The following is a 26,804-nucleotide window of genomic DNA, read 5'->3' as shown; positions in this document are numbered from 1 at the left end:
CTAAGGCCTGTTGTGTGGAAAAGCTGACAGAAGTAGTTCAAGCCCATTTGATATGCAATGAAACACTAAAGCTCAGGCTTATGAAAAATGTGTCACCGAACCTCAGTCCTGATTTTGTAAACTTTGTAAGTGCTTGCAAGGAAAATATGCCTCCTGAGTGCAATGGTGGTACCAGTTAGTACTGATATCTGGTATACTCTATTGAATTCTGAATAGTATTTTTAATATGTATCTTATATACAATAAAAGTATAGTGTACATGTGGTACTGTTTATAATATTTTAGCTTTAACTTTTGACACTATGTCTGGCTTTTTTTTCTTTTAGCTTGAAATCATGACAAATTTAGCAAATGAAGCCAACATATCAACTCTGCTTCGAGAATTTCAGGTTTGTGCGAAAGTGTATTCCTTTTATATTTATGATCTCTTTTTCCATTGTCAGATGTTTCTCCTAGGCTTAAATTTTTCAAGTTTAAGTATTTTCGAGGATGAAATGTTCCAAATATGGAAATTAAAGCATCTCACACCATAATGGCTAAAGGAGCTATTTGTATATGGAAAGGAATCCAAATATTTTGTTTCTCTCTCATTCCAGCTACCAAAAAAGAAAAGAAAAAACGTGATGAGAAAACTCAATCATTCCATATTCTTATACACAAATTCCAGCAACTTGACTTACACTATAAGTCACTGTATGACAGGGTCCTAATTTTAGCAGTATTTGGCCATTAGTATTTGTTGCCAAACCTCATTTCCATCAATCATTTGATGAAATTGTGTTTATTGTCTCCAATATCTTTACGTATCACCAAGATCTTCTGCCTATATTGAGAAACAGTGTCTGTCCTTTCTTTCCTCTTTGCTTGTGGCATCTATTTGCATTGCTTCAATTCTCTGGCTGGATTTCTGTGAAAGGTACTGCTTCTCAGGCAGGTAGGTTTTTCATAGTTTCGCAGATGCTTCTAGTTAAATAAACTGAAACCTCTCTGAAGAGAGAGCTCATCAACTCCAACCTTGCGCATAAACAAATGGCTGTTTTTTGGTAACTGCCCCCTGCCCCAAGCTTTCTTGAAATCAGAGGGTTTCATGGCCATGGGTGACCAAAGCATGCAAGAAATGTCTTCTACAAGTGACAAGGAGGTGAAAAATTATAGCTTCTAATGTGCATTATAGCTTTCTAAGTTTAATTTATTATACAGTATGTTTCCCTCTTGAGAATAATGTGGTACATCTTTGTTTGGCAAGAGTTATATACTGACTAGCAAAAATCCTGTTTCTTTAGACTTACGTGAAGAGCCAAGACAAGCAGTTTGCTGCAGCTACAATTCAGGCAATAGGCAGATGCGCTACTAACATCACTGAAGTGACTGACACGTGCCTCAACGGCCTCGTCTGTTTGCTCTCCAACAGGGATGGTAAGCTACAGTTCTCTTCATTTTCTGCATAGCTAATAGCATGAAACATTTTCTTAGAACCACACAAAGTTTCAGATCACATTAGGAAGTGAGATTTGACTTCTATAAGAATTTGGCTGACAACTGGATAAAAATCCTGCACTTCCAATTCCAAAGGCTCTGGTATTCACTGGGTAGTTATTTTCTCTTCTGATAGAGAAATTAATTCATCATGGCCGTCAATTACATGTTTGCCTACTTTTTCTTAAAATGCTGTGATTATTAAAGTGTACTATTTTGATTATCATAGGTAGCAATAGTTAGTTACAAGCTAAGTTGCATCAAAGCAGTTAGCCTGTAGAGGGTGCTGAAAGCTTGGAATTTTTTTTGTAGTGCATCAATGCCTAAATGAAAGCACATATTAAAGAGTTTTAGGATAAATGGCCCCAAATTTGGCTTCCTTTTGTACTCTAGCCTTCTGTTATTTTTGGATAGCGAAACAAAATTTCAAAGCATTAGGGAACACAACTAGGAGTAGATAAAGTCAAAGAGGGTGTAGCAGCACAGTAAGGCAATACCTAATAATAGTGTATTTTCTCATTAGTTACCAATGAATATGTCAGTCTTATTTTGTAAGAAGTCAGTAATGTGTGTTAATAAATAATGTCAGGAAGAAGCAAAAGCATATTTGTGGAGTGTCCTGAAGTAGTTCAAATAGTTCAAAGAACTTGGCTGATACTGCTCTTGCCTTTGAAAAGCAGCATTAATGCCTCCATATATCTCCTGGACATAGTTTTCATGGTAATCATGAGAAGGCCTTTATTCAGGACATAATTTTGGCAGCACATAGAGCTTTCTCTTACTTGTTTTATGAACTGAGTTGTCATTCTCAACCGCCTCATCTTAAATCAGAAATTCTTAAGTAGCCTCAGTGTATAGCTTTGTATTTTTAATATGTGTAACTTTCTTAGTGATTTCTTAGTGCTGCAGATCTTATTTCTGTTTAAGCCTTTCTGATTATCAGCTGCGTTTAAAATATCTTCCCATATTGTGTTACAAAGCCATGTCTGCACAGTACACCTTCTTGTATTATATTGAGCAACAACCATAGTAAAAATACAAGCTTCAGAGGTTGTTCTTGGTTTTACCTGATTCTTCTAGCAACCTTCCTCTGAGTAGGCTTCCTTCAGCATGTACAAATCTCCATGTTTCTTCTGTTTTAAACGAAATAATAAAACTGTCACTCCAGAATACAGATTTTGTTACTTAACAATCTGTTTTCTTGCATTATTTTTGTTTTGCTAAGAAGGAACAAAGATAAGAGGAAGTTTTTTCCTTTTATCATAGATTGTCAGTTTAATATTTTCTTCAGTGCGATTCAACATGTATATATATATATATTTATATACGCACATATATATGCATGTGTGTGTATACAAAAGTCTGTCTCAACAAGATTAGTTTTCATGTGTGTTTCTAAGTAGTTGTCTAGCAAATAAAATTATCTTCTTGTGCTTACTGTTCTGAAAGACTGCAAAGGGTATATTGAGGATCTTTTAAACCTGGCAGCTGGCAAATTGCTTTACCATAACTGCAGTGTCTTTATTCCTTCTTTCAAGGAATGAATAGAGTGGCATAATTTACATGGTACCTTTCCCCAGGTGGCAGGAAATTACTGATAGTCACAGCTTACTGAATGTAAGAGTTTTGGCATGGTAAGGGAATAAAAAAGAGCTTTAGCATAGTGGATGAGAATAGATTTAAGAGTCTTAGTTAGTCTTGCTTTCCCCCAGCGTTTACTGTTAAAGCATGCAAGCAATCTTTTTGCTCTGCTGCTTCTTTCGTGGTCATTTGAAGCCTGGAAGTAGTCCTGCTGCTTTGTGTAGCAGGAAGCTCAAGCTGGTAGGTTCAGCAGGTTCTGAGGTTTGTGACAGCAGAGTCAGCTATGCTTTCTCTGTACTATTTTCTTATTATGAAGAATTCTGCACTTGAGTGCGAAGAGAGGTGCTCATACTAATTTTACCAAACCATAACAGAATCCTGAGGTACAAGCTTGTGGGAAAAGGGCCTTCTGATTCCATGTGCTTGTAACTGTAGATACCACCCAACACTCAGGATATCTTGGTTATATCTGGCGCAAGAGCTTTACAGTTAATCATTCTGCAGCTTGGGTGATAAGAGTCAGGACCTTGTTCCAGAAACAAGGATATCAAGAACTGCTCTTAAAATTTTCTTTGGTTGCTTAGAAGTGACTTAAAGTCAGATTTTCCTTACTCAGAAAAGCTGTGGTATGTGGGGTAAAAAAAAGGGCAACATTTGAGCTACAGAAGTGCAACAGACTCTAGAAATTTCAGTGATGAGTTGCCTTAGTGAATGATTATCGCAAGCTAAACTTGACTGACTCCTGAAGAAAGTGGTTTTGTGAAGCCATGTCGAGGGCTGAGAATTATTTTCCTTCCTCATCTGCTGAAGGAAGGAGAAAAAGAAAAGTTGCTTTCTTTCTCTAGTGTGACATTTGGAATTTGATTCATTTCCTTTAAACAATAGGAATAGTTTCAGCTATTCCTATTGTATCAACTGATAGTTTCAACTGACTGTTGGGCCCATAAAAGTAATTTTAGATGTTAGAGACACATTATAGGAATTATATAGGGATTATAGGAAGTTTCTTGTCTGACTGTGCTGCATGTACTAGAAATCCTGCAGGTTTTTCATAGATGGATGACTTCCATTTTCTGTTGAAAGTTGCCTGGTTGTAGAATGTATAGCTAAAACATTTTTTGCCCTGCACATTTATATGAAATCGCAATTCATAAAATTACTGGAACTGTTAATACATCTGGTAGCTAGTACATATCTCTTCAAATTACTGTTAGAATGGCATTAAAGAAAAGCAACTTGTAGCATCCAGTTTGTGTCTATTAATAGGGTTCCTGAGATTTGTTATTGATGTTATAAGGATGGAAAAGTTAGCAAGGTAAAAGTTTAAGCTTTGGCTAGTTCTGAGAAGCAGAAAGTTAGGTCGTCTGGGTATTTAGCTATAGTGATTGCCTTTTAGATTGTTTTTAACCTTAATAGCATTGTTAGTATCCCTAATAACAGAATTATTTGAGTTAGAAGAGACCTTTAAATTTCATGTAGTCCAACCTCCCTGCCATGGGCAGTGACACGTTTTACAGACCAAGTGGCTTGGAATTCCATCTAACCTGACCTTGAATGTTTTTGGGGAAGGAGCACCAACCAAAATGGCATCCTATCCAAAACCAGTTGATGCAGTTCTGCTGCTTTTCGAAAAAGTAGTTATGCAAACTACATACTGTGGATAAATTAGTCTTCACTTGTGTGTTTTAGTTGCTGTGAATGTGGGTTAGTGTAAGTGAAAGAAAATTTGATGTAACATTAATGATTTCAAATGTTTTATTTCCGAATTCACTTTTTGAATGCTTTCTGGTAACATACTCCATGCTGAGATGATTTTCTAGGGTTCTGTTATAATGCAGCCAAATTCTCAATTATGGAAGAAGTTTTTATTTAGTTCTACAGTTTACTGTCTGCTTCATTGTTAATTTTTTTGCGTACATCATTATTTGACAAACTGGAACAGTGTATGACTTGAGTACATTTTAAGTTTTTGAGAAGTTGTCAGGCTGCAAGGTCTTCAGAGATTGTTCTACTTAGTCAATTCCACATCAAAATCCACATCAATTCCACTTCAAAATTGTTAGAAGAAACTAAGATTTTTACTATGAATTGAAAATTTAAACTGCTGGTACCCTGTGTAGTCTTTATTGATAAAGGCATTCCTGATCAGATTTTCTGTGATTTTCAGTCTTTATTTTAAGAATTTAATTTACTTTTTATAATCCTTTAGATATTATTTAGACTGTTTCAAAATTCTTGTGTCCGTTTATCCTTGCATTGTATGGACTTCCTCTTTGATAATTCTAGTAGGAGTTACATTTTAAAATTTTCTTACTGCATATTCAGAAGGGGAGTTTTATCTCCCCTTCTAGTGTTTTGCTGGAGCTTATTATGGTTTTGAACATAAGTGTTTCTCTTTTATTTCTGCTCATTTTTGTATCCTTTATGTGCACAAAGTAAACCTCACAGAGTATGACTATGCCAGTCCTTATTCTGATATAAATGCATTTTGATTTTGTTTTGTATTTTTTCCAAATATCTAGACTTTTGTAAAATAACCATATTAGTCTAAAATTGTTTACAGTTGTGATTAACAAATTGTTTACAATTCTGGTTTATTTTCTTTTAAGTTTGCTCCCACAGATAGCATGACAGTAATTCCTATGGTGACATCTCATCTGCTGCAGTTGATATTACCATAGTCAGTTTTACATTGTCAGCAAGTGTTTATAATAATAACTTCATGTGCACTCATTTTTTTAGGGTTCAGTTTTATTTTTCTTAACTGTTCAGTGTTTCAGAAAATACTGAATGACGAAAGTTGCCATTCCAATGTTCCCCACTATAAATATTCCAGATTGTAATTTTCAAGTTTCAAGAAGTGGCTTCCTATTTTAATATCTGGCAAAATACAGTGTAAATTAAATTGATCTGTAGGATTATGCAAGACCTTGAGATGTTAACCTTGCTTCAAGAAGTTAGTCTAGAAAAATGACAGATGTCATGTCAAATAAAAGATGACACAAAAAGCTACAAGCTAAAATCTAAGCATTTCAGAGGCAAATGACATAATGATATGCTCAGAGCTCTTGGAAGGCCTTTCTCCATAAGGAAGTTTGCCTTCTCAAAAAAACCCAAAACAGCAAGAAAAGCCCACAACCCCGCAAAATTTAGACATCTCTGGCCCATACTGTTCTATTGAAGCTTGAGCATGTTGATTGCTGAATGAATGGTCCATGTGTCAGATTAAATCAGACAGAAATGGAGGATTACCTCTGTTTAGCAAATGGTAGTTAGATTTCTTCATCTTTCCTTACATGACTTTACTCTTCCATGGAAGCTTGCCTCTGCTCATGTGGGGTCTTTTTAGCTTCAAAAATTGTACATTTCATACAAGCTGATCAGGCTGTGAATGTTACTTGTTGCAGTAGTTAAGCACTCCAGTGCATGACTTTGGCATGAATCTTACAACAGCTTGCTATTTAGAAGCTTCATTTGAATGTACTAGAGATTAGGTTACAGACCTGAGAGAAACTGTTTATATGCAGAAACATTCTTTGCATTTAGAAAAAATGCAAAGGAGGTGTTTCGATATTTCTCTAGCGTATGAATGAGCTGTTACTTTTAATGCAAGCATTTTTATTCTCATTGCAGACTGCAAATTACTTTTGAATATGCATCATTTTAATGAAAATCAGATTTTTTTGCACTTGTTCCTCAGTTTTATAGGAAAAACCTGAATTGCAGCCTCACTAAAAAGTAGTTTCATACAGTATGTACTATGTTGGTAATTTTACATTTAGAATGTTTGTGTCCTCTTTTTGCTGGTTGTAACGTGATTCAGGAAGCTGAACTTATATTACTTAGTAGAACGGTTTACCTCTTTCTTACCAAATTAATATAATTCAGTTCTGCAAAGCGTATTTGGAAAGCTTTTACATCTTTTACAATCAATTATATATGGCTTTTTCTTTTTCATGAATGCTTTTAAAATTAATAATTTGTTTTGTCTAAAACAGAAATTGTAGTTGCTGAAAGTGTTGTTGTCATTAAGAAACTGCTGCAAACTCAGCCGGCACACCATGGTGAAATTATTAAGCACATGGCCAAACTCTTGGATAACATTACAGTGAGTATTTGTTCATACACTCTTATTTGCCCTGTCAACTGATAATGAGATTTTTATCTCCTTTGAATTTGTGCTGTAAATGGAAGTAGGTATATTAGAGAAATACAAATTTTTTTTTTTAACATTAAATATTTCTTTTCATGATCTTAGTGGAAAGGAAGTAGAAGCTATCAGATGGCTCCAATTTATGCCTTAGGTCTGGGAAGCTATTTTTAAAGAGATCCATGGAAATGCTAAGTATTGCTAGTACTATTACTCCAGGATGAATAGCAAGTTTAGAATGTGGAGTGGGTAAATTGAAATGAAAATCATGAGTTTACTTAAGGATTATTCACCAGTTGTCTTCATGATCTGGAGAGGAGTTTGAAAGTTTTATTTCAAACCTTTTTCCCCAAATTACATGACCTTTCCATGATATCAGATATACTGCTGTGAGTGTGTTGCAGTGTCTTGAAGTTGCATTTGTATCTTCTGGGTATTTGAGATTCTGTAGTATTTAACATTAAAATTTGAATTATTCCCCATTATCTGTCTTTAGACTTAATTGACCTTTAGGTATGCAAATACTTAGCTCTCAAACTCTCCTCACAGGCCCAGTAATTGATAAAACATTTAGTGATTTGTCCTAAATTAGAGTGTAGCTATGACATCTAGTAGCTATCTATTATATCCTTAACCAAAAATGTCAGATTTTGATCTGTCAACAATTATTTTTCTGTTGAGAACTATTTAATTTCATAAAATTACATATTTAACTATTGATTTTCACAAAATTACATATGTGTTGATAATGGAGTAGTTTCTAAATCAGTGAACCTTCATTTCTCCATAGTCGAATTCAGCAAAGTTTAGAGTATTAAAAGAAAAAGAAAGATGGTATTCTTGGTTCATACTTTTGGAAAAATTAAATAAATCTTTGGCTGCTAAGAGCTGATGATCAGTTTGTAACTGATATAAAGAAAATAAATTTTACTGAATTGCTCATATCAAAATAAGATACTGTTGCTAATTACATATCAAAGTAAGTAATACCTCATATATAATAATCACCTGTATTTTCAGAAAATTTGTGCAATATTTTGATGGGATATTACAATTTCAAAAACAATGTTCTGCCACTTTACTAAATAAGTTTGGCGTCTTATTTCCACGTACTCTACAAGAGAAAATAGTTGCTTCTCTAAATGTACTGTTTAAAACTTAGAAGAGTTTTGTAGCTACTTTATACAATTAATACTTTCAAGTAAATACTCCAAGTTTTGTGGAAAAGAAAATCCTTTTTTAAGTCAAATAACGAGGATGGGGAGAAGACATGCTGTGCTTAAAGTACTTTAATGTTCTCAGGTTTTACAATATGAGGTTATGTAGAATAGCAGAAAGTGTTAAGTGGTAGGAGAACAGTCTGTGGGATAGAGCAGTCATTGGAATAAAGTAAAAATCAAAATCTGATCCTGGCTTTTATTCAAGAACAAAGAAGTGGTGATGAAGAATTGGAGTCATGTAGTCATGAACCTACAAGGAGCTGCAGGTTCTCCAAAGTGATTTTTTTACATCTTTCTATGACATTTTAAATTACAACTTCAACACACTTACCCTTCTTGGTGTGCTCAAGACTTTGAATTAAAGAATATATTTTGAAGAAGTTCATAATTATAAATTTGAGTGCTGTATCATTTTTCTGACTGCCCTTAAAATGCCTGAAAATGAATGTATTCCTTCACAGAATTATTTGGGTTGGGAGGAAACTGTAAACATCATCTTGTCCAAACCCTTAACTCCTTACTTCTGTAAAGGATAAGTGTATGCATTTCAGAATGAGTATGTAATTACTGGAGGTGTTAGTTTGCGATGTCAACACTTAATATAGTATTACTGGAATTCCTGACATCTGCACTTGTACTTTAGACACTGATGTTATTATGGCAAAAGTGGTTGTGAGTTGACATAACGCAATTGCCTTGCGTTTTGTCTGGATTTTGTCAAGGATTCCTGACCATTATTACACTGACAAATGATATACATACTTACATGCATACACACGTGTACATACTTACTTTTCACAGGGCTTTTTGGCATTTTGGTTGGTTTTAGTTTTTTCCCTTGGCCTCTCTTCTGTTGTTGTAAAGTATTAGGATTGAAACATGGAGGACCTACCCTATAGCACTATACAGGCGTATACCCCTGTTTTTAGGGTACTCTTGCATTTGCATGTAGGAAAAGCAGCCAAATGTGAGCTTGAATGGATGGGAAACTGAAGGATGAGGGAATGTAAACAAAGAAATTCTTTGTTGCTTTTTAGAGTTGAAATTAATTTAGTACTAGGTATTACACAGATGAAAGCATGAAGAGGAAATTGTTAACAGAATTAAATCAAAAAGCCCGTACTGAAAAAAGAAGCTTTTTGATTGTTCTGTCATGATTTAGTTTAAGTCAATGGTAAAGAGCCACTAAAATAAGCAAAATTGTTGTAACCTCAGGAATAGACTTATGAATTTGTGCCTGATTTTTTGTTATTGATATTGTTATAAATTTCACTTGTGCTAGCCTGAGATTGTGATGGCAGTGTTGAGGTGCCTGAATATCTTTCACAGCAATGTTTTTTTCAGGTCATTTACTTTTCTGAAATTTACTTGTTCTTGTTCTCATCTTCATCCGCAAAAGCCATTTAGAAAGAGGTGGGATATAGAATATATAGAAGATAACAATTTTGCCTTGTAAAATTAATTAAATAAGAAGCTAAATATTAGGACCATATATGAAAAATAGTAAGACCAACTATAAGGAATATTAGGCAGTTCACCTAAAAATGCTGAACTCTTGTAGATCCCTGCCTCTAAATTATAATAAAGATTAGGTCCATTTCAGTTTGTCCTTAGATTATTTCTTACATATCTGAAAATAGTAGTTACTTTTGTTCCTTTACTTTTGTGTGTTTTCATTTGTATCTTAAACTTTTATCTCAGGTGTGCCCAGGCAAAGATCCATGAGGTCTATTTTGTGTGTGGTACTTGCTGAGTTCTTAGAGCTGTGCATAGTACAGCGTGATCTAGCTGTGTTCCAGCCTCCTTTCCTCACACCCATCAAAAGCTGTAATGGAGAAGTACATGTCTGATGGTGTCCTGAAGGCATTAAACAAGAGAATAATTGGATCTCTATAGACTTCTGTTTTTAAAAATCATAAAAACATTTCCATTTAGTTGTCAATGTGTTAATAACATTGTCATGCTTTGCAATTTATTGACTTGCAAAACTGTGAGCCAGAGATTGGAGTAGTGCTTATTTGTGTTAGGTGTGCACTCTGAGGTAGGCTTAATTAATTTAGTGTGTACAGCTTTTATACTGATAGAAGTTTAGAAAATATACTTATGGGAAGGAGCCATTTAACGAAGGGTCAGTTCAAAAACTGTTTTATGCATTTTGTCTCCAGCAGCAACAAAATCTGATGCTTTAGGGAAAGGGTTTTAAAGCTAAGAGAAGTTCATTGTGGTGCACCTCCAGTGTATTTTCTGGAATAAAGTTACTGGAAGCTTCTACTTACTGTCCACATCATCATGCTTACTAATCTAAAAATCCCAATTTCTCCTCATATTCCATGTCTCTGATCAACTATTCCCCCCTCTCTTTGCCTTTTCCTGATGTGTGGGTTTTAAAGTAGGGTGACCAGAAGCGTGCCCAGTGGTCAGATATGCTAGACAAATCTTATGCAATGACATCGTGATACTGCTTGTTTTGTGCTTTTTATCTCACTTTACTGGTGTTGCCTGCCTTTTGACTTCTGCAGAACACTGACTTAACAACTCTACAACTCTCTGAAAATGTTCGTGATTCCACAATGTATTTTTCCTTAGAAATACCTTGGGAATTCATTAGTATGTGTAGAATATGTTTTGGGGTTTTCTTCTTAATGTTCTAAGGCCACTAGTCTCCAAATTTGTTTCTGCCTTTCATTTTTTAGAAAAGTTATTTATTATGGTACATTGTATTTAGTAAGGACTACTATATGGGTGATGGGAATCTTGACTTCCAGTGTGACTTTTCTCTTACAGTACTGTTAAGGCAGGTTTTTTTCTTTTGATAGTTAGTGAATTCTTACATTCTTGTTTTTCATTACAGACTTATTCCTAGTCCTTCTAGAATATGAACAGGAACATTAAACAAGCCTAAAGGGTTTTCTGATCTAGAGATGAGGAAGAATACTTCTTGATTGGATAAGACATTCCAAACATAGAGTAAAAATAAGATAGTGATGTGTAATTTTTAAGAGCTTAATATGCGAGGAAAATCACGTCACTTATGGATGCAATTAAATGTTATTATTTACTGTTTTGGATTGGGATTATTATTACAACACTAGTGGACTCATGGTTTTTAACACTGCTCTGTTCACACAGATAACAAACTTGACTTTCTAGTCTTACATAAATACTGCTCATAGTTCTGTTTCTGATACGGCTTCACAGAACAGGGAGCTTGCTTTCTTTAATTTAGTTCTCCTTTCTTGTGGGGTAGAGAAGGTATCACAAACTATGACTTCCATATCTTTGTGTGTATTTCAGTTCTGCAAGTTTCAGATTCTAGCCACATTCTTTTACCTTCTTACTTTAATAAATAATTTTTAAACTTTTGTATTAGTAATGATTTAACAAACAATTCTCATAATTTGACAATTTTTTTACTGACTCGGATATCTATGTGGTTTTTTAGAATTTGAGAGGAATATGTTGCCAATAGGATATTGTGTCCAGCGACACTGAACTTGAAATAAATATTCTGCTTGAATAAAACACAATTTAAAAAGAAAATTGTACATTTTGTAAGAGGTGCAGTCACCAGTAAATATTCTCTTTTAAAGGAATTTTATATGTAGAGGTTCAAAGAATAAATAAGTCCTTGAAAACAAAAAATGAATACTTCTCTTTTGCTCCTATTCTTTCCTGTGTACCTTTTCTTCTTGCTGTCAGTCTGACATTTCAAATCAACTTTATTCCTCTTTCCATTTCTGATTCCAAGTAAAATTTTTAAAAATTGCCAGCATGCAAGTTTTCTCCTGGATGCAGAAAATTGCACCTCATTTGCAATTTAAGTATCTCTCATTTTGTGACAGATGGGAATAACCAAAACTGGTGATTTTAAGTTGTACTTTACCCTTGTGTTTTGTGTGAATATATTGCGAGCTGAACTACCTTTCAGTAGTTTTTCAATTGTGCTGCTTAGAGCAATCTGTAAAGTCCTTATGGTATCTTTCTCTAATTGCTGTAAGTAACCAGAGTCTTGGTTTGTGGGGAGTGTCTGGCTGGTTTTTTGTTTTTCTTTTGTAACCATTTATTTATTTTCCTTGAGACAGGTAATGGGTTGAAATGGCAACAGAAACTGCCTCCTGGTACTAAAGGCTTAAAAAGTGCACTTAACCACTTGCTCGGGCCATATGGAATAAAACATCAGGCAAAGTAATTTACAATCCTGTTTGCCTTTGAGGATAATGCAGAGTAGGGCTGAATAATGAAAGTATTATTTCCTGCGTTTTTGTCAATTCAAGGTCCCTACTTAAGCTATACTGGAAAAGGCAGTGAAGGTCTAGAAGGGGCTTCATTTCTTGTTTGCTGTTTTGAGTACCCTGGAAACAACAGCTGTAGGATCATGTATTTGATATTACATGGTTGAGAACTGGAAGACTTAAACAGGGAAAAAGAAGTCTGAAAATATTGTGTGATTTTGACCTCAAATGAATCCAGTGACACAGAAACATTGGGTTCATCAGTTCGACATACACTTTTCATTAAAATGGCTTCTGCTCAGGGTTTGATTCAAAAAGTCTCTAATTGGTATTGATTCTTATGGCACAAAATTGTGTTTAATATATATGCAGTATTTACGTAGTAAGCTAACCACCTGGTTAAAAGGCAGATTCTCACAAGAAATTTCTGTCTTCCATTGTCACTATTTTTCAAATGAGGTTTTGTTTAGTTTAATTATTTACCATTGTAAAACTAGTTTATTACTCTAATAAATTTATTTTACAAACTGGAAAAAAGACTTCATGAGTAAAACACTGTGCTTAAATGCACACTATTTAAATATATTTAAATATATTTAAATACATTTAATTGTGGTTTTAAAGTGTAGTCCTGTGCTTGACTAGGAAAATACAAGAGCGATACTTGCAGGTCATTATTATTGCTATTACTGAAATTGGTCTGCTCTGTAAGCTCTGTTTGCTTTATCAAAAGACAACAATATGAAAAAGAATGTTTCTGGTACGCTCCTGTCCAAACTATGGTACTTGATGATCTCTTGTAGAATTTTAGTATTTTAACACGTCTGTAATAAAATATTTTAGAAAAACAAATCTAGCGTAACTGAAATCTGAAGTTGCCTATATATTCTTATTTAGAGGTATCTATCTGTACAGTAGGCAACTTCAACTGCTCCAGTACTGGAAAATCTAATGTACCACTCAATTACTATTCTTTAGCCCAATTTAAAATAATAGATTGGGTGTGAGGTCTTAATGCAGTGTAACCTTTGGAACATTAGAAATAACCTCTTTCCCTTTTGAAATCAGTGCACAGTAATGGCATCAGTCTTACCATTTTGCAGACGAACATACTCTGAGTGTTTAAAGTTTTTATACACAGCAGTTTTTCAGTAGCTTGTTCGTCTCTCTCATACTGTAAATTCCAAGGCTATTTAACTTTTTGTCAACTCACATTAAATAATTCATCTGTATCTTGATCTGTATTTACTTATATCAATATATCTTAAATCACTGTGTTATACGACTCTCAGCATTTTATGTTGCCTCTATCTTAAATTTCTTCCCCATAATCAGAATTAGCTTTATCTCTTACAGGACTTTTGGTTGTTGTTGTTGACTCTGTTCTGTTTATCCATTATGCGCTTTTTCTTTCAGTGGAGGCAGTCCTCTGTTTTCCCCATGACATACCTGTTTATATTTTTGCTGGCATGTATATTTTTAACCATGTCAAGTACAGAGGCAAATACTGTCAAGTTGACTTCATTCAGAGTTGTTTCCAAACTTTTTGGAGCACATTTAATCCTTAAAAATTCTTGCGAACATGATTAGTATTTCTTTAGTAGGCTTAGTAGGCCATTTTACCTTTTTAGAATATACTTTCATAAGTAGTACTTTCAAATGTTATGAGATTACTGAGTAAGATACTTAATATTAGGTTCCCGTTGTCATTCTGAGGAATAGATATTCATATATTAATAACAGACATGCTGGAAAAGCAATTAAAACATATATGAAAGTTACTAAGAATTAATACTTTGAGAACCACAATGCTGCATTTCTAAAGCACGTATATTCTGTGAATCTTATCCAAGGCAAAACTCACCCTGCCATTAGTGTAAGCTTATTAATAAAGATTACTGTGTAGTATAAGGACTAATGAAAAATGTTAGTATGAGTTTTTCTGATCCTTTTAGAAAAAGCAATAAAATTTCGTGAAATTGCTGTGGAAACTTTTCTTTTTCCTGAATTACAGTCTCTTTTTGCTAGACTGGAACTTTGAAATGTCAAGGGAAAATGTTGAACAAGAGGCTGTAGAGAATGTTAGAGCACCACAGTCTGTTGGAGCACCACAGTCTGTTGACACCATGCAAGACATGCTTCTGAACTTTCTCATTGCATTCTTTCTTCCTTCTGCTCAAGGAAAGAGAAAAATGTTAGATGCAATTTTTAACTTGACTACCAGGTACTGTAGGCTAAGCTCACCTTTTAAATAATATATAAATAATATACACATATTTTAAAAGAAAATGTGTATATTATTTCATTTAAATCTTAACTGCTTCTATCTAAACTGCATGTCGCATGAGCTTCTGTTTCCCTCTGTGCTTTTCCATTTCGCCTTCTCTCTGGTTTTGGCCTTGCTGTGCTTCTGAACTCGGCATCATAGACTGGGAGTTCATCTAAAAGCTGCTACTGCCAATTATTTCAGTGATACTGTCAAGCAGCTCCAAAATGGTAAGACCCATGGGAACTTTTTGGTCAGTGTTTCAGTTAAGATGGTAGATCCCATTCAGAAATTGTGAGTTGCAATTTTGAACTTCTGTCTCACCAGTATTCTGAGTTTAACTGGTCTTGTTTGCAAAACTACAAATCTTACTGTCATAAAATTCTGAATAAAAATGAAGGAAAGCTAGAAATAAAGAAATACATATGCTTCTAAACTAGATAGGCAGGTGTTTACTATAACCTGGTGGCAGGAATTCACAACCACATCTTGAAGGCTTGGGCTGTGTTCCCAAATCTCATCAGCTTGTACTGTGAATATCAACATATCACTTCTGTGTGCCTCTGTATCATCAACCTGTAAGGCACGGGTTTTGGGTCAGAATCAGTATCTTACATTTCTATGAATATTCAGTCCTCCACAGTGGCTGTTTTTAATTTCACACTGCCTAACTTTTATGTCAATTGTCTTTAAATAGTATTTTGTTTAACTTGTTATTAAACAAAAGACACATACAAGTGTGCAAGTAGTCTTTGTGACTTTGTTAACTTAGAGTGCTTAATGTTGTCTCAGGTTCCAGTAGCCAGAGCCAGCATCCTCTGGCTCATCGGTGAGTACTGTGAACGGGTTCCAAAGATCGCACCTGATGTTCTGAGGAAGACAGCCAAGAGCTTCACGAATGAAGACGATCTTGTAAAGTTGCAGATCTTAAACTTGGGTGCAAAACTCTACTTAACAAATTCAAAGCAGGTAAGCCTGAACTCAGTATTGTATGTATTTAGAGTCATGGCAGGTTTTGTACAGTCTGCATAGATCAGTAATGATTTCTACTATATAAGTAACCAAACCTAATCGATATTATTCTATGAAGAAAAGCAGAACATATGTTTTCAAGAAATGTAATAGACTAAATCTAATCATGAGTCTTTAAGTGTGTGCTGGATCATAAATGTGAATATAGTGACAAGATAAACTTTTTTGTATGTGTCTTTTGGAAATTGTGATATTTGTACTTCACATAAATAGAAAAGATCTGTAAATTGTGTTAACTGTACCAGGTAGTAGATTTTGATGATGTGATTTAATGTTTTCTGAAACCAAAACCACAGCTTTCAAGAAAGTGCTATAATTTTGAACAAGAAGTTGCCCATTTTTTTGTTCAGGGTATCTAAAATGAAATGCCAGCAATAGGCCTGGTTTTCTATTTCCAACAATGCTTGTTTTAAAGATAGTAACCGGTTTCTCTTTTTTTTTAATTTATTTTGTTGGTTGGCTGGTTTGATTTAGTTTTTCCTATTTCCTTTTACCTTGGATGAGTTTTAATATCACTAGTAGTAAAAATAATCTAAAAATGTCAGATAAAAAAGACATGAACTTAGATCTTCAAGCAGCTGAAAACAATGGCTATGAGTGGTGCCAGGTGCCTCACTCTTCCAAGTGACAACACTGTGAATCCCATCACTGACTATGGAATGTAGCATTTTGACACTAATTTTTCACTGGAAATCCAAAGATTGTAAAATCAAAGATTTTTTTTTCCAAATGTAGAAGAAATACATTGTCTGATATATGTACTTTTCTGGGCTGCTAGACCTCTATGTTTTAAAACAGTTTGCACAGCATAGGATTTTGCATCTCTGCAACTGTGATGTCTTCTTGTTCCTTGATAGTTATATGCAACTACAGCAGTGATCTATCTTAGGCTTTATTTTGTAGGGCATGTGAGACATGAAGTGTCTTTCCATGCATTCAGATTGGAGTGAATGCTTTGCTTATACAGTCTAAAATGGGTCAGTAATAAAAGGTGACTTCTCTCTGGCAGTGCTCATCTTAAAGAAAATGCTGACTGAGATAAGAAAATATTTGGGTTTACTGTCTAAACTTTCCTCTTTTAGTCCATTATATTTACTAATTTCCCATATAGTTTTTGTAATTTTGCACATAAATTCTTCCACATCATATTTGGTCAAAAATCTGTTGCATATGGATTTCTGTGATGCATTTTTTCCTGTGATTCCTTCAATGCATTTCACATCTTAATGCATTTTAAATCATCATTGTAAGTGCTCTTCAAAATACTCTTTATTCAAACATGGTAATGATGATAAAGCAGAAGAAACTGTCTCTGAGATGCCTACTAAATGATGAATTTCATCAAAGGGTGTTTTCCTCTTGTAGTTTTAGGTTGTGGAAAAATAATTTATTATCTCAAGCAGTCAAGGTATCCACATAAAATTGATGACAGTGTATGTCTGGTGACTTGGCTTGATTCGAAGTTCCTTTCAAACTGGAATACCATGGGTTTCCCATTAGAGACTGACAACACTCTTCCTATATCTACATGATTATTTCCAGGAGGAACTCTTCTCTACTCACTCAGTATTAAAATTACTTCCTGGCATTACTTCACTTCCTAAAAAGTCCAGCCATTTTTCAGTTTCATTTTTAAAATTTGATGTCATATCTTGGGGACTTGATTGCCCTGTTGTAAGTCTGTCCACCTCTCCTCAGTCACCTGTTTTCTGTCTCCATATCATATCGTATGATGTAGTAATTTTATGAATAATTCATCTGTTTCATCCAAAGTTAATGGAGTTGTGAAAACCTCAAAGATAAAATTTCACTTTATTGAAAACACTCAATGCTGACTGAGTAGATGAAAAGATCTCTTTCACCAGGTGAGGGAAAGGCAGGTTGAACTCATCTTGACTTAACTTTGTTAAGTCTTGTTTGGAGAAAAGCACAAAGTTCTGGAGTAAATAAGACTTGCTTGTTTTACTCATTTTGTCTAAGTATATTATTTTATTTGCATGTAGTTTCCTGAAGTATATGGTGAAACAGTGAACACATTCATAGGATTTTGAACAAGATTTCTTAAAATAAAATTAAAATGTACTTTAAATCCTGAGATCACCTCATGGACTTTCAAAGACTTCCCTATAATTTAAGGAAGTTTCAGGTTCAGTTATATCTGGATAGGTATGTAGCAAAAACAGACTTCCCTCTGGTTGTCTGTATTTTTTGATAAACTTGGTTTGTTTTTTCAACACTTAGGGTCATAAAACCCTGAGTGTGCTAGACAGCACATATAAGAGAAATATGCCATATAGCTGCCTAAGATGCTTCTTGCATGTAACAGAACAAATAGAGATTTTGATTTTTGATAGGCTTCTGTAGTGTAATGCAGTAGGACTCCCACCAGAAAAAGTCCCAAGTAGTTGTAGGGTGTAAATAGATATGTCAGTGGTGGTTTAGCACAATAGCCTTATCTTGTGCGTCCAAAGAATCAAGTTACTGAAAGCTAATGATATATAGGAGTGGATAGATAACTGTTTCTGTCTCATTGTGGAGCCTCATCTGTTGATAAAACCTGTATTGTAAAATATTCAAGTGGGGATCTACCAAAAAATTAATTACTGCTAATATAGGATAGGCATTAAATCCTTAAATAGAATTATTGTCACTAGAAAATTCCAGAAATGTTGCTAGAGGATGATTGAGTTCTAGAAATACCTAAACCTAACCCTTCTAGCCAAAACAAAGTGTACAAAAAATAATAATGGCTTCAACAGTTAGGGGATAAAAGAAATTATATTCAGCCTATACAATGTGCATGTAGAGATATCAGGAAATATTGACAAGTGATAATAAGTGTCTTAAATCACAGATCAAAATACTTTGTCACTATTCTATGAAGCAGTCATGGTTTGCAGAATCTGTCATGATTCACCAAATCAGCGTGCTTGCTGAAATGATTTTCAGCTTCTTTTGAGAACTCCCTTGTTGGAAAAATTTACATGTATTTGTTGGGGTTTTTTTTGTTTTTAATTAAAAAAAAATTGTTTCTATCAGCTACCTCCATGTAGAAAAGATCTTCTACTTATTTGATTGCTTTACTATAAGAAATTTTTTTTAAAATTAGATTTCCTCTCTGTTTCCATGAAAACTATAGTGTATCTGATAATTGCAAAGAGACTTCTTGGAGACACAGAACATTCTTGTTTATAAGTTTGTTGTGTATTCATCTATATTGAACAATATGAAAATTATATTTTAGAGGACAGAACAGGGAAGAGGAAAAGGGAGAAGATCATGGAGAAAATTATCCCATTAAAGGAATTGCAGTCTTTCAGGATCAACTCTTTATCTGTCATATTTGTCTTTATGTAATTCCATCAACACTCACTGAAAAAATGCCCTCTGTGACAAGGCCTTCAACTTTTCCCATCCCTATAGCAATTCACAGGTTAAGATCATTGTGTTTTATGATCCATTCACCTAAGCTTCCTGCCATGTCAGTGAGGAGTCTTGTCTTGTTTTACAGTGAAGTGATGACAAAGGCTGCAGGAGGTATCCCTCATTTAGTTTAATGCATGCTACCTGGGAACCCTCCCTTCCAATTCCATTTACATTGAACAGCATAAGTCCTGCATGAGTGCAGATTATGTAGGCTCAGTCTGATGCAGTTGTTTAAAATTTTATACCCTCATACAGAATTAGCTGCCAATAAACTGTGAAATACATATGGGAAAGTTTTGCCTTTCCCAGAACTAAGACAGTACCTCAAGGAAAAAAAAAACCCTTTTCACAGAGCCATTCTTGGGTATCAGAGAGAAAAAAGAAACAAAAAATATTTCATTGACAGTTTTTTTAAACTATGCTGTTTTATTATTCTAATGTATAATGTCTAATTTATTCCAATCTCTGGCACCATAGGTTATTTTTTAAATGCTTGCATATGTTGCATTGATGGAGTTTAAATTAGAACCATTTTCTGTTTACTGTGTGTCTCACTTACGGGAGTTAATCAGTACTCTGAAAAAGATTTTTATATCTCCAAAAGAAAACTTCAACTTGCATCCTCAAGTAGAAAATTATTAATCTGACTTTTTTTTTTTTTTTTAGCAAATGGCATATACAAAAATTAACTGATTTTTTGGACATGTTTTTCTGCTCAAATGATTGAAACTGTGTTATAGTCATAGCAACAGCATGATAAACAATATATATATGCAAGGTTGTTTCTTTGTATAATGTGGATAAGTCTCTCATGATTATACGTTATTAACCCTGTCTTATGCATCTGTTCTGAACTGAAGTACAAAAAACTACTTCCTTAGGACAGTGTATTACTTCTGCTCTTTTTCTTGTTTGGTTGTTTATAGAGGAAGTAGCATACATGTTTCAAATTAATCTAGTGGATTCCAGTCTATTCAGTAGTGTTGCTCTGGTTACACTACATTATTTTTGTTTTCTGTGTTTCCTTCCTTTCTTACATTATTTTCTTAGCTTAAAAAATTATCTGAATTGTTAAAATTATTTAAGATGTTAATATTCTCAAACATCAAATTAGGAAGCTGTTATTAAGCTGTAAAAACCTGTGATAGTGTAAGTTGCTCTAACATAAATAAATAAATGACTGATATTACTGAAGGCTTTAAGAAAAAAAAATGGAAGAAGTCTTTTATCCTGGTTTTTAGAGGGCATCAGCAGCTTGCTTTTATGAAAAAGTAACAGCTAAATGCGCTGCAAATAATTTGCAGTAATCCAGTTCAGTGATTCATGTGTCTGCTTTAATGGGTCATAATTCAGGATAAAGTAACTGAGTGCAGTCAGAGTGCAGACACTGCTTATGCCAGGGACAGTATCTCTTCATAAAACACACCTCAGCAGAAGCAGTTTGCCAGCCCCCTAATACCCTCTGATGTTTTGATGTCCTGCATATTTTTCCGATTAAGTTTTGAGTGCCATGTTTTTAGTTGTATTTCCACATTCATTATCCTCACGTAGACCCTTCAGCGGGTTTGCCATATATGATTATTTTTTTAATGATGCCTTTCTTTCCACTTCAGCAGTTTAATAATCTAGCACATGGCTGCTTCTCAGTACTCAGCATTCACCTCCCCAATACAGAAGAGGACATGTGCTTTGGCTGCAGAATTCCATTTGCAGCTTTAGAAATGCATATTCCCTGTGGAGCAACATTTGTTTGACATAACCATTCATTTTTATTACCTCTTTAAATATGTTTATCCAGAGTTATCAATAATCATAAATAACTTGTATTCTGTTCTTGTCCTGTTTTTTTCCACAGACAAAATTGCTTACCCAGTATGTATTAAATCTGGGCAAGTATGATCAAAGCTACGACATCAGAGACCGTACAAGATTTATTAGGCAGCTTATTGTTCCGAATGAGAAGAGTGGAGCTTTAAGCAAATATGCCAAAAAAATATTTCTGGCACAGAAACCTGCCCCATTGCTTGAGTCTCCTTTTAAAGGTATAACTGCCAAAATCATTTGGTAAATGTTCATTGTGTAAAGGAATGTGGCAGCTTATTCTATTTCAAATACTCTCACAAATTGTGTCACTTAGCAAACAGAAAAGATTAATATGCAAGGATGCTCAGTCTGCTTACTTGCTTTTCAACAAGCAAGGTGCACAGTGCATTTCTCTAACAATAAACCCTGGCAAAATGATCTATTTCTATTCATGTAGATTTTAAATTTTATATAAATAACAGAAGGTATGTCTTTTGAGGAAAACTATTCTTCAATTTAGGAAAATAGCTCTAGGATTTTACCTGGACTTTACAATTAGATGATTCTTAATGTGAGTACTTCAAATGTTATATGAATTTGAAATAAATTGAATCTCTGTAGATATTTTTTCTCCAAAATAATAATTTTCCCTGTGTATTTTGCCTGTTGTTTTACCAGTAATATTCATTGTCTGTCTTCTCAAATTAAAAGGCTATCAGGCTATCTAAATTAAAAATACTCTGTTATTGTGACAATTTGCATTTTAGTTTTCACACTTACTTAGGTCTAGTTTTGAAGCTTTAAAAGGAGCTCCATTTTGAAGAAAAACTATTAAAATTCTGGATGTGTTTGTGCCAAGACATGTATATGGATTGTTTAACTGTGCTGTCATTCTTAATATTCACAGTAAAGTAATTTTTAGAGAAGCTACATTTCAGAGCAACACCTCTAAACACACTGACTGATTAGCTTTTTTATTGACCATTATGGGGGAGATTATTGTAATCTATGGACTGAAATCAGTTTTTTGACCTATGAAGAGCTTCCTAGTTTATATTTATTCCATGACATTTGAGGTAATACAATGGCAATTACCTTTAGCCCTGATTAAGATTGCTCCTTGTGGTATAGCTCACAGTGTTTGTGTGTTTCTTCCCCCCCCCCGCTTTTTTAATAGATCGGGATCATTTCCAGCTTGGCACCTTGTCTCACACACTGAACAGCCGAGCCACTGGGTACCTGGAGCTGTCTGACTGGCCAGAGGTGGCACCTGACCCCTCTGTCCGAAATGTCGACGTGGCTGAGTCGGTACGTCTGTGTCACCGAAAGTAACTTTGCTGAAGGCACTCGTCAATACAGAGAGTTGGCCCAAAACTAGAAGTATTTAAATACTATCTGTGGGCTGTGTTAAAAGCCATTGATGCGTGGGGATGTCCTGTTGCTTATTTTATTTTAGAAATCAGGCATCTGGAAACTTGCATAATGCTAGTTCTTTTCAATGACAGAAGTGACTAAACTGTAGCCACTTCTGCTTCATTTTTGGAGTAAGTAGGCTTTTTTCACCTCCATCTCACTTCTGATTTCCTATCTTTTATCTCCACTCTGCTGCAGTATGTTAATTGAGTGTAACTGGACTACCAAAGTCAGAAATGAAGAGGTTAGTTCGTGAAAAATTCCAAGGCTAAACAAACAAAAACAAAAAGGAAAAAGGTAATGCAAACAACTAAAAGCAGCTGCAAGGGATTAGATTATGTATGCTTCAAAGTGTCAGGTTTGGAAGAGATGAGGGTTTACATTTCAGATAATCTGAAGAGGATTAGGTAAGTTTATGATAGGAAAATGTCAGCTACTAGTGCATTAGTCATGTGTTTACACATTGGGCTTGTCATCTACTAGCAGTAGCTTTTTGTTACTACAGTGTAAACTCTGAGGGAAAGTCATATTTTGGTACGAGAATTGTGATTTATGTGTTGGGTACCAGAATGCTGCTGGAATGTCAGTGAAAGCTGTTAAATAGTAGCTGAAATGTAAATATATTGGTATATAGTGTGCCGATGGTGCTCCTGGAGGTGTGGCATTGAAACAGATACACAGAGAAAAAGCGTGCAGTCCTGGTAATGATCCAACTTCCTCAGTAAGTCATAGATTAAATCATTTGCTTATGAGATGTTACACACAGAAAGAGCAAGAAAATTTTAAAAATAGGTCTGACTTACAGAAGCCAGTAGACAGCAACCTGGTAGAAAAAGCATTTCTCCTTAGTACTCTAATGTGTTTACCTTCTTATATACATTTCAGGAAAAGTGATATTTGTACAAACTTCTGAAAGTTTTTATGGAAAGAATTTTAGATAATCAGCTCAAGCAGAGGATTATAAATGAAAGAGGTGGCATGAAGGAATTTGCCAAGGTGCTTTCATCCATAAGACCAAACCCATAAGACCAAAAAGTATTGCAGGAAATTGAACAAATGATGTAACATCCATCTACAACATAGTAAAAAAATCCACCTCAAGTAAAAAAAATCCACCTCAAACTATTTAAACCTGAAAGCAAACTGGAAAATCCTTCAGCCATGTTGGGGTTTTTGCAAATATTTTCTTTGGAGGGTATCTAATTTTCATTAATTTTGTGGTTTCCCTAATACTGCATGTGCCTACATAGCATATGTGAGTAAAGCTGAGTTAAGCTGCAATCCACATGCAAATTGTCATATATACCCAAAAGAATATTGGCATTTTCAACCAGCTTTTGGTGTTAAAGAGGAAGCCAGTGTGTCTCTAGAGTTGTTCAGCCTTTCAGGTTAGAGCCTATTTCAAAACTTAAGTCGTATTCCAGATCAGATCAGTCAATGAGGCAGGCCTGTATCACATTGTTGATAATTGATAGAATTGTCTGCCAGTTTGTTTTTCTCTCCTGTCCTGAATTTTAACATTGCTTCTCTAGTAGCGTAGTGGTATATGGAAAGAAAAAAAATTCTGGCGGAAATACGGCCTCATTTTGGCATTCTCTTGGTGGCAAAAAATTACTTTTATTTGGAGAATTGCAATGGAAGTGAAAAATAATTTGTCTGTGGCTATCCTGAGTGTCCACATCTGTTTTCTGCAAAAAATAGCATTATTAAGGTGGTGGATTTAACCTTCATTCCACTTGTAGTCAGCTGGATCTAGAAATAAAACTCAGATTTCATGTTCTTTTGGCATAGAAATTTATTTATCATTACTGATGCTTTTAATCTAGCTTACTAAATCTTTTTCTGGACTGCCTAATAGACATCTCTCATTTTGTGGATATGTACCAAACTTCTAGTTCTCATAATTGTGTGAAGTAAGAGAAGTTTAATAGCTTCTCTTGACTTGCTCAGATGATTTATTTAGCAACAGCTCTGAATGTTTTTATTCGATGTGTTGTCTGAATACTTTTGGATTGCTGGTTGCAAAAGTAAACTTAAATTGAAATTTATTTACAGGCAAAGGAATGGACTGGAATTCTAGGCAAGCCAAAGAAGGAGAAACCTACTGAAAAGTTCTACTCTGAATCAGAAGAGGAGGAAGATGAGTCTGCCAGTACCAGTTCATCGGGTAAGTGTTTGGAAAGCAACTTGTATTTTTGCTGCCTGGAAAACTGTGTCTTCCGAACTGTCTGGTATATAAAAAGAAAAAAAAATGCAAACAAAGCCAGAGCTGTGTGTAAACTCAATAAATTGGGGGGTAAATTTTACATTCACCATATTTAATAAGTTAACTTTTGATTTGTTTCCCGGGCAAAAAAGCTGGCATGCTTCTTTTATCCTTTTTGGAGTCTAATATGAGTAAGGAGAGTTTGTAACTCCAGTTAAAACTGAAAGCACATAGCTGTTTGCAGGAGAGGTACCCAGATGCTTGGTTGTCAGGAACCTTAAGTCTTAAGTGTTTTTTGGCATTTGGTGGTGGTGAAGAATTATTTTGATAGCATGTGCTGCTGTGCTGATAAATGGCCAGATCTGTTCAGTTGTGTAGTCTTTCATGAGATTTATTCAGAAAATTGTGTTACATTATTTCTCTGAAGTTCTACATGATGTTTTCTGTTTATTATAATGGGGATATTGATGAAGAGGATAACAGCTACCTATGAAGTTCAGTAAGCAGAGGTTCTTTTAACTATTCTACCATTTATTGTCAGATAGGCAGTTCCCCAGGACAGCTGTTTCAGAAGATGTTAGCATATTTCAGATGTAGTAAAGATCATAATTCTTCCAGGTCCAGACTTTAAACACAGAAAATGAAAGAATTATCAGTATCTAGTTGAATGGAAGAGGGTCATGTTAGAATACAAAGATGGAGCTGCTTCCTTCCAGTTCGTAAGCTGAGGAAATATGCAGAAATGTTTAAGAATTGTACCACTGAAATTAGTGATTTCTGAAGTAATGGAAGCATATACTCACTATAGATATTTGAATATTTTGTAACTATGTGATTAATTACAGGATTAATAATTTGTTTAAATCAGTGATTCAATCATAGTCACTATGGGTATTTAAGAACAGATTATCTAATTAAGCAACTGTTTGAGAAGATAATTTTGCAGCTGAGCGAATGTAAAGACTAGAAAATTTGAGGTCATCTCCAGCTCCTAATAGGGTTATGTAACTTTGAAGAATCCACATGTGATTAATTTATTATTCAAATTTCTAATTTGAAAAAGTATAATACTGTAGGCTGAAGAGGACAGATCTTTAACTAACAAAATTTTGTAGATATAAGGGGAAAGTAGTTCCCTTGCCTGCTTTTGGCACAGGGTAGATAGTACTAAAGCTTTCAACTGGATGTTAAAATACCAAACCACTGTTTAATTTAAAACAAAATTTGATTTCTAAAATACTAATTATTTAAGCTATTTAGATCAAAATTGTAAGGCTTGTTTTCATTTCAGGGAGTGGGTCTGACAGTGAAAGTGAGAAGGAAGATAAAGAGGAAGGCAGCACTGATGAGAGTAGTGGGAGTTCCTCTCCCAGTGAAGAATCAACTGACAGTGAATCAGACAGCAAAGAAAGTGCTGCTAAGAAAACATATAGGGCGGTCAATGAAAGGTAGGTAAATGTTTGTCTGGTTTTAATTTTTTGTGATACTAGCTTATAAAGCACTCTTCCTGTTACCAGTCTGCCAAGCCTTTAATTAGTCTATTTTGGGTGTGTATCGGCCAAGGAGTGATGTCAGGGTATGAACCTAGTTCATATTTTCATTAATCAGACTAGTCTTATGTTTGGAATTAATTTCTGACTTCAGTAAAATCTTGGGTGGCTTGTTGAAAATTGATGTAACCTTGGGAGGCTGAATAAGTGATCAAATAGTTGTGTGAAACACTTAATTACCTTTGATGCAATTTTGCTGAGAGCTAAAATTAAGTCCTTCAACACTTTGCCATTATGTAACTAAGACAATTGATTTTTCTAAATAATGTTATATTAAAAAGATTATGATCCAAATATTAGAGGCAAGGGCTGTGAAGGGAAACGGTCATAAGATATTTAAGTGTTAGCGCTTTTAAGATTGCCTATTATCAACAGCATTATCATGTATTAAAGTATCATTAAAATTTTGAGTAATTGGGGCTAATACCTTGGATTGTATGAATCTGTTT

At 34.5% G+C, this 26,804-nt stretch overlaps 1 protein-coding gene across 4 annotated transcripts in view; it reads left to right on the top strand.

Moving 5' to 3' along the window:
- The window catches only part of AP3B1 (adaptor related protein complex 3 subunit beta 1), a 153,160-nt gene that overhangs the window by 63,125 nt on the left and 63,231 nt on the right, over window positions 1-26,804 (top strand). For all 4 annotated transcript variants that reach the window (XM_054285619.1, XM_054285609.1, XM_054285629.1 and 1 more), the window contains exons 12-19: window positions 327-389; window positions 1,284-1,416; window positions 7,056-7,165; window positions 15,718-15,894; window positions 21,239-21,425; window positions 22,364-22,494; window positions 24,655-24,766; window positions 26,097-26,253. In XM_054285619.1, coding sequence (XP_054141594.1) covers window positions 327-389; window positions 1,284-1,416; window positions 7,056-7,165; window positions 15,718-15,894; window positions 21,239-21,425; window positions 22,364-22,494; window positions 24,655-24,766; window positions 26,097-26,253 — 1,070 coding nt within the window. The remainder of the gene's footprint in view (window positions 1-326; window positions 390-1,283; window positions 1,417-7,055; window positions 7,166-15,717; window positions 15,895-21,238; window positions 21,426-22,363; window positions 22,495-24,654; window positions 24,767-26,096; window positions 26,254-26,804) is intronic.

This window comes from Melozone crissalis, unplaced genomic scaffold, assembly GCF_028551555.1.
Source record: "Melozone crissalis strain CALT ecotype California unplaced genomic scaffold, PUWL_Pcris_2 ptg000005l_1, whole genome shotgun sequence".
NCBI classification, from domain to species: domain Eukaryota; kingdom Metazoa; phylum Chordata; class Aves; order Passeriformes; family Passerellidae; genus Melozone; species Melozone crissalis.
Note: the sequence above shows the minus strand (reverse complement) of the source record. Positions and strands in the feature narration are given on the sequence as shown.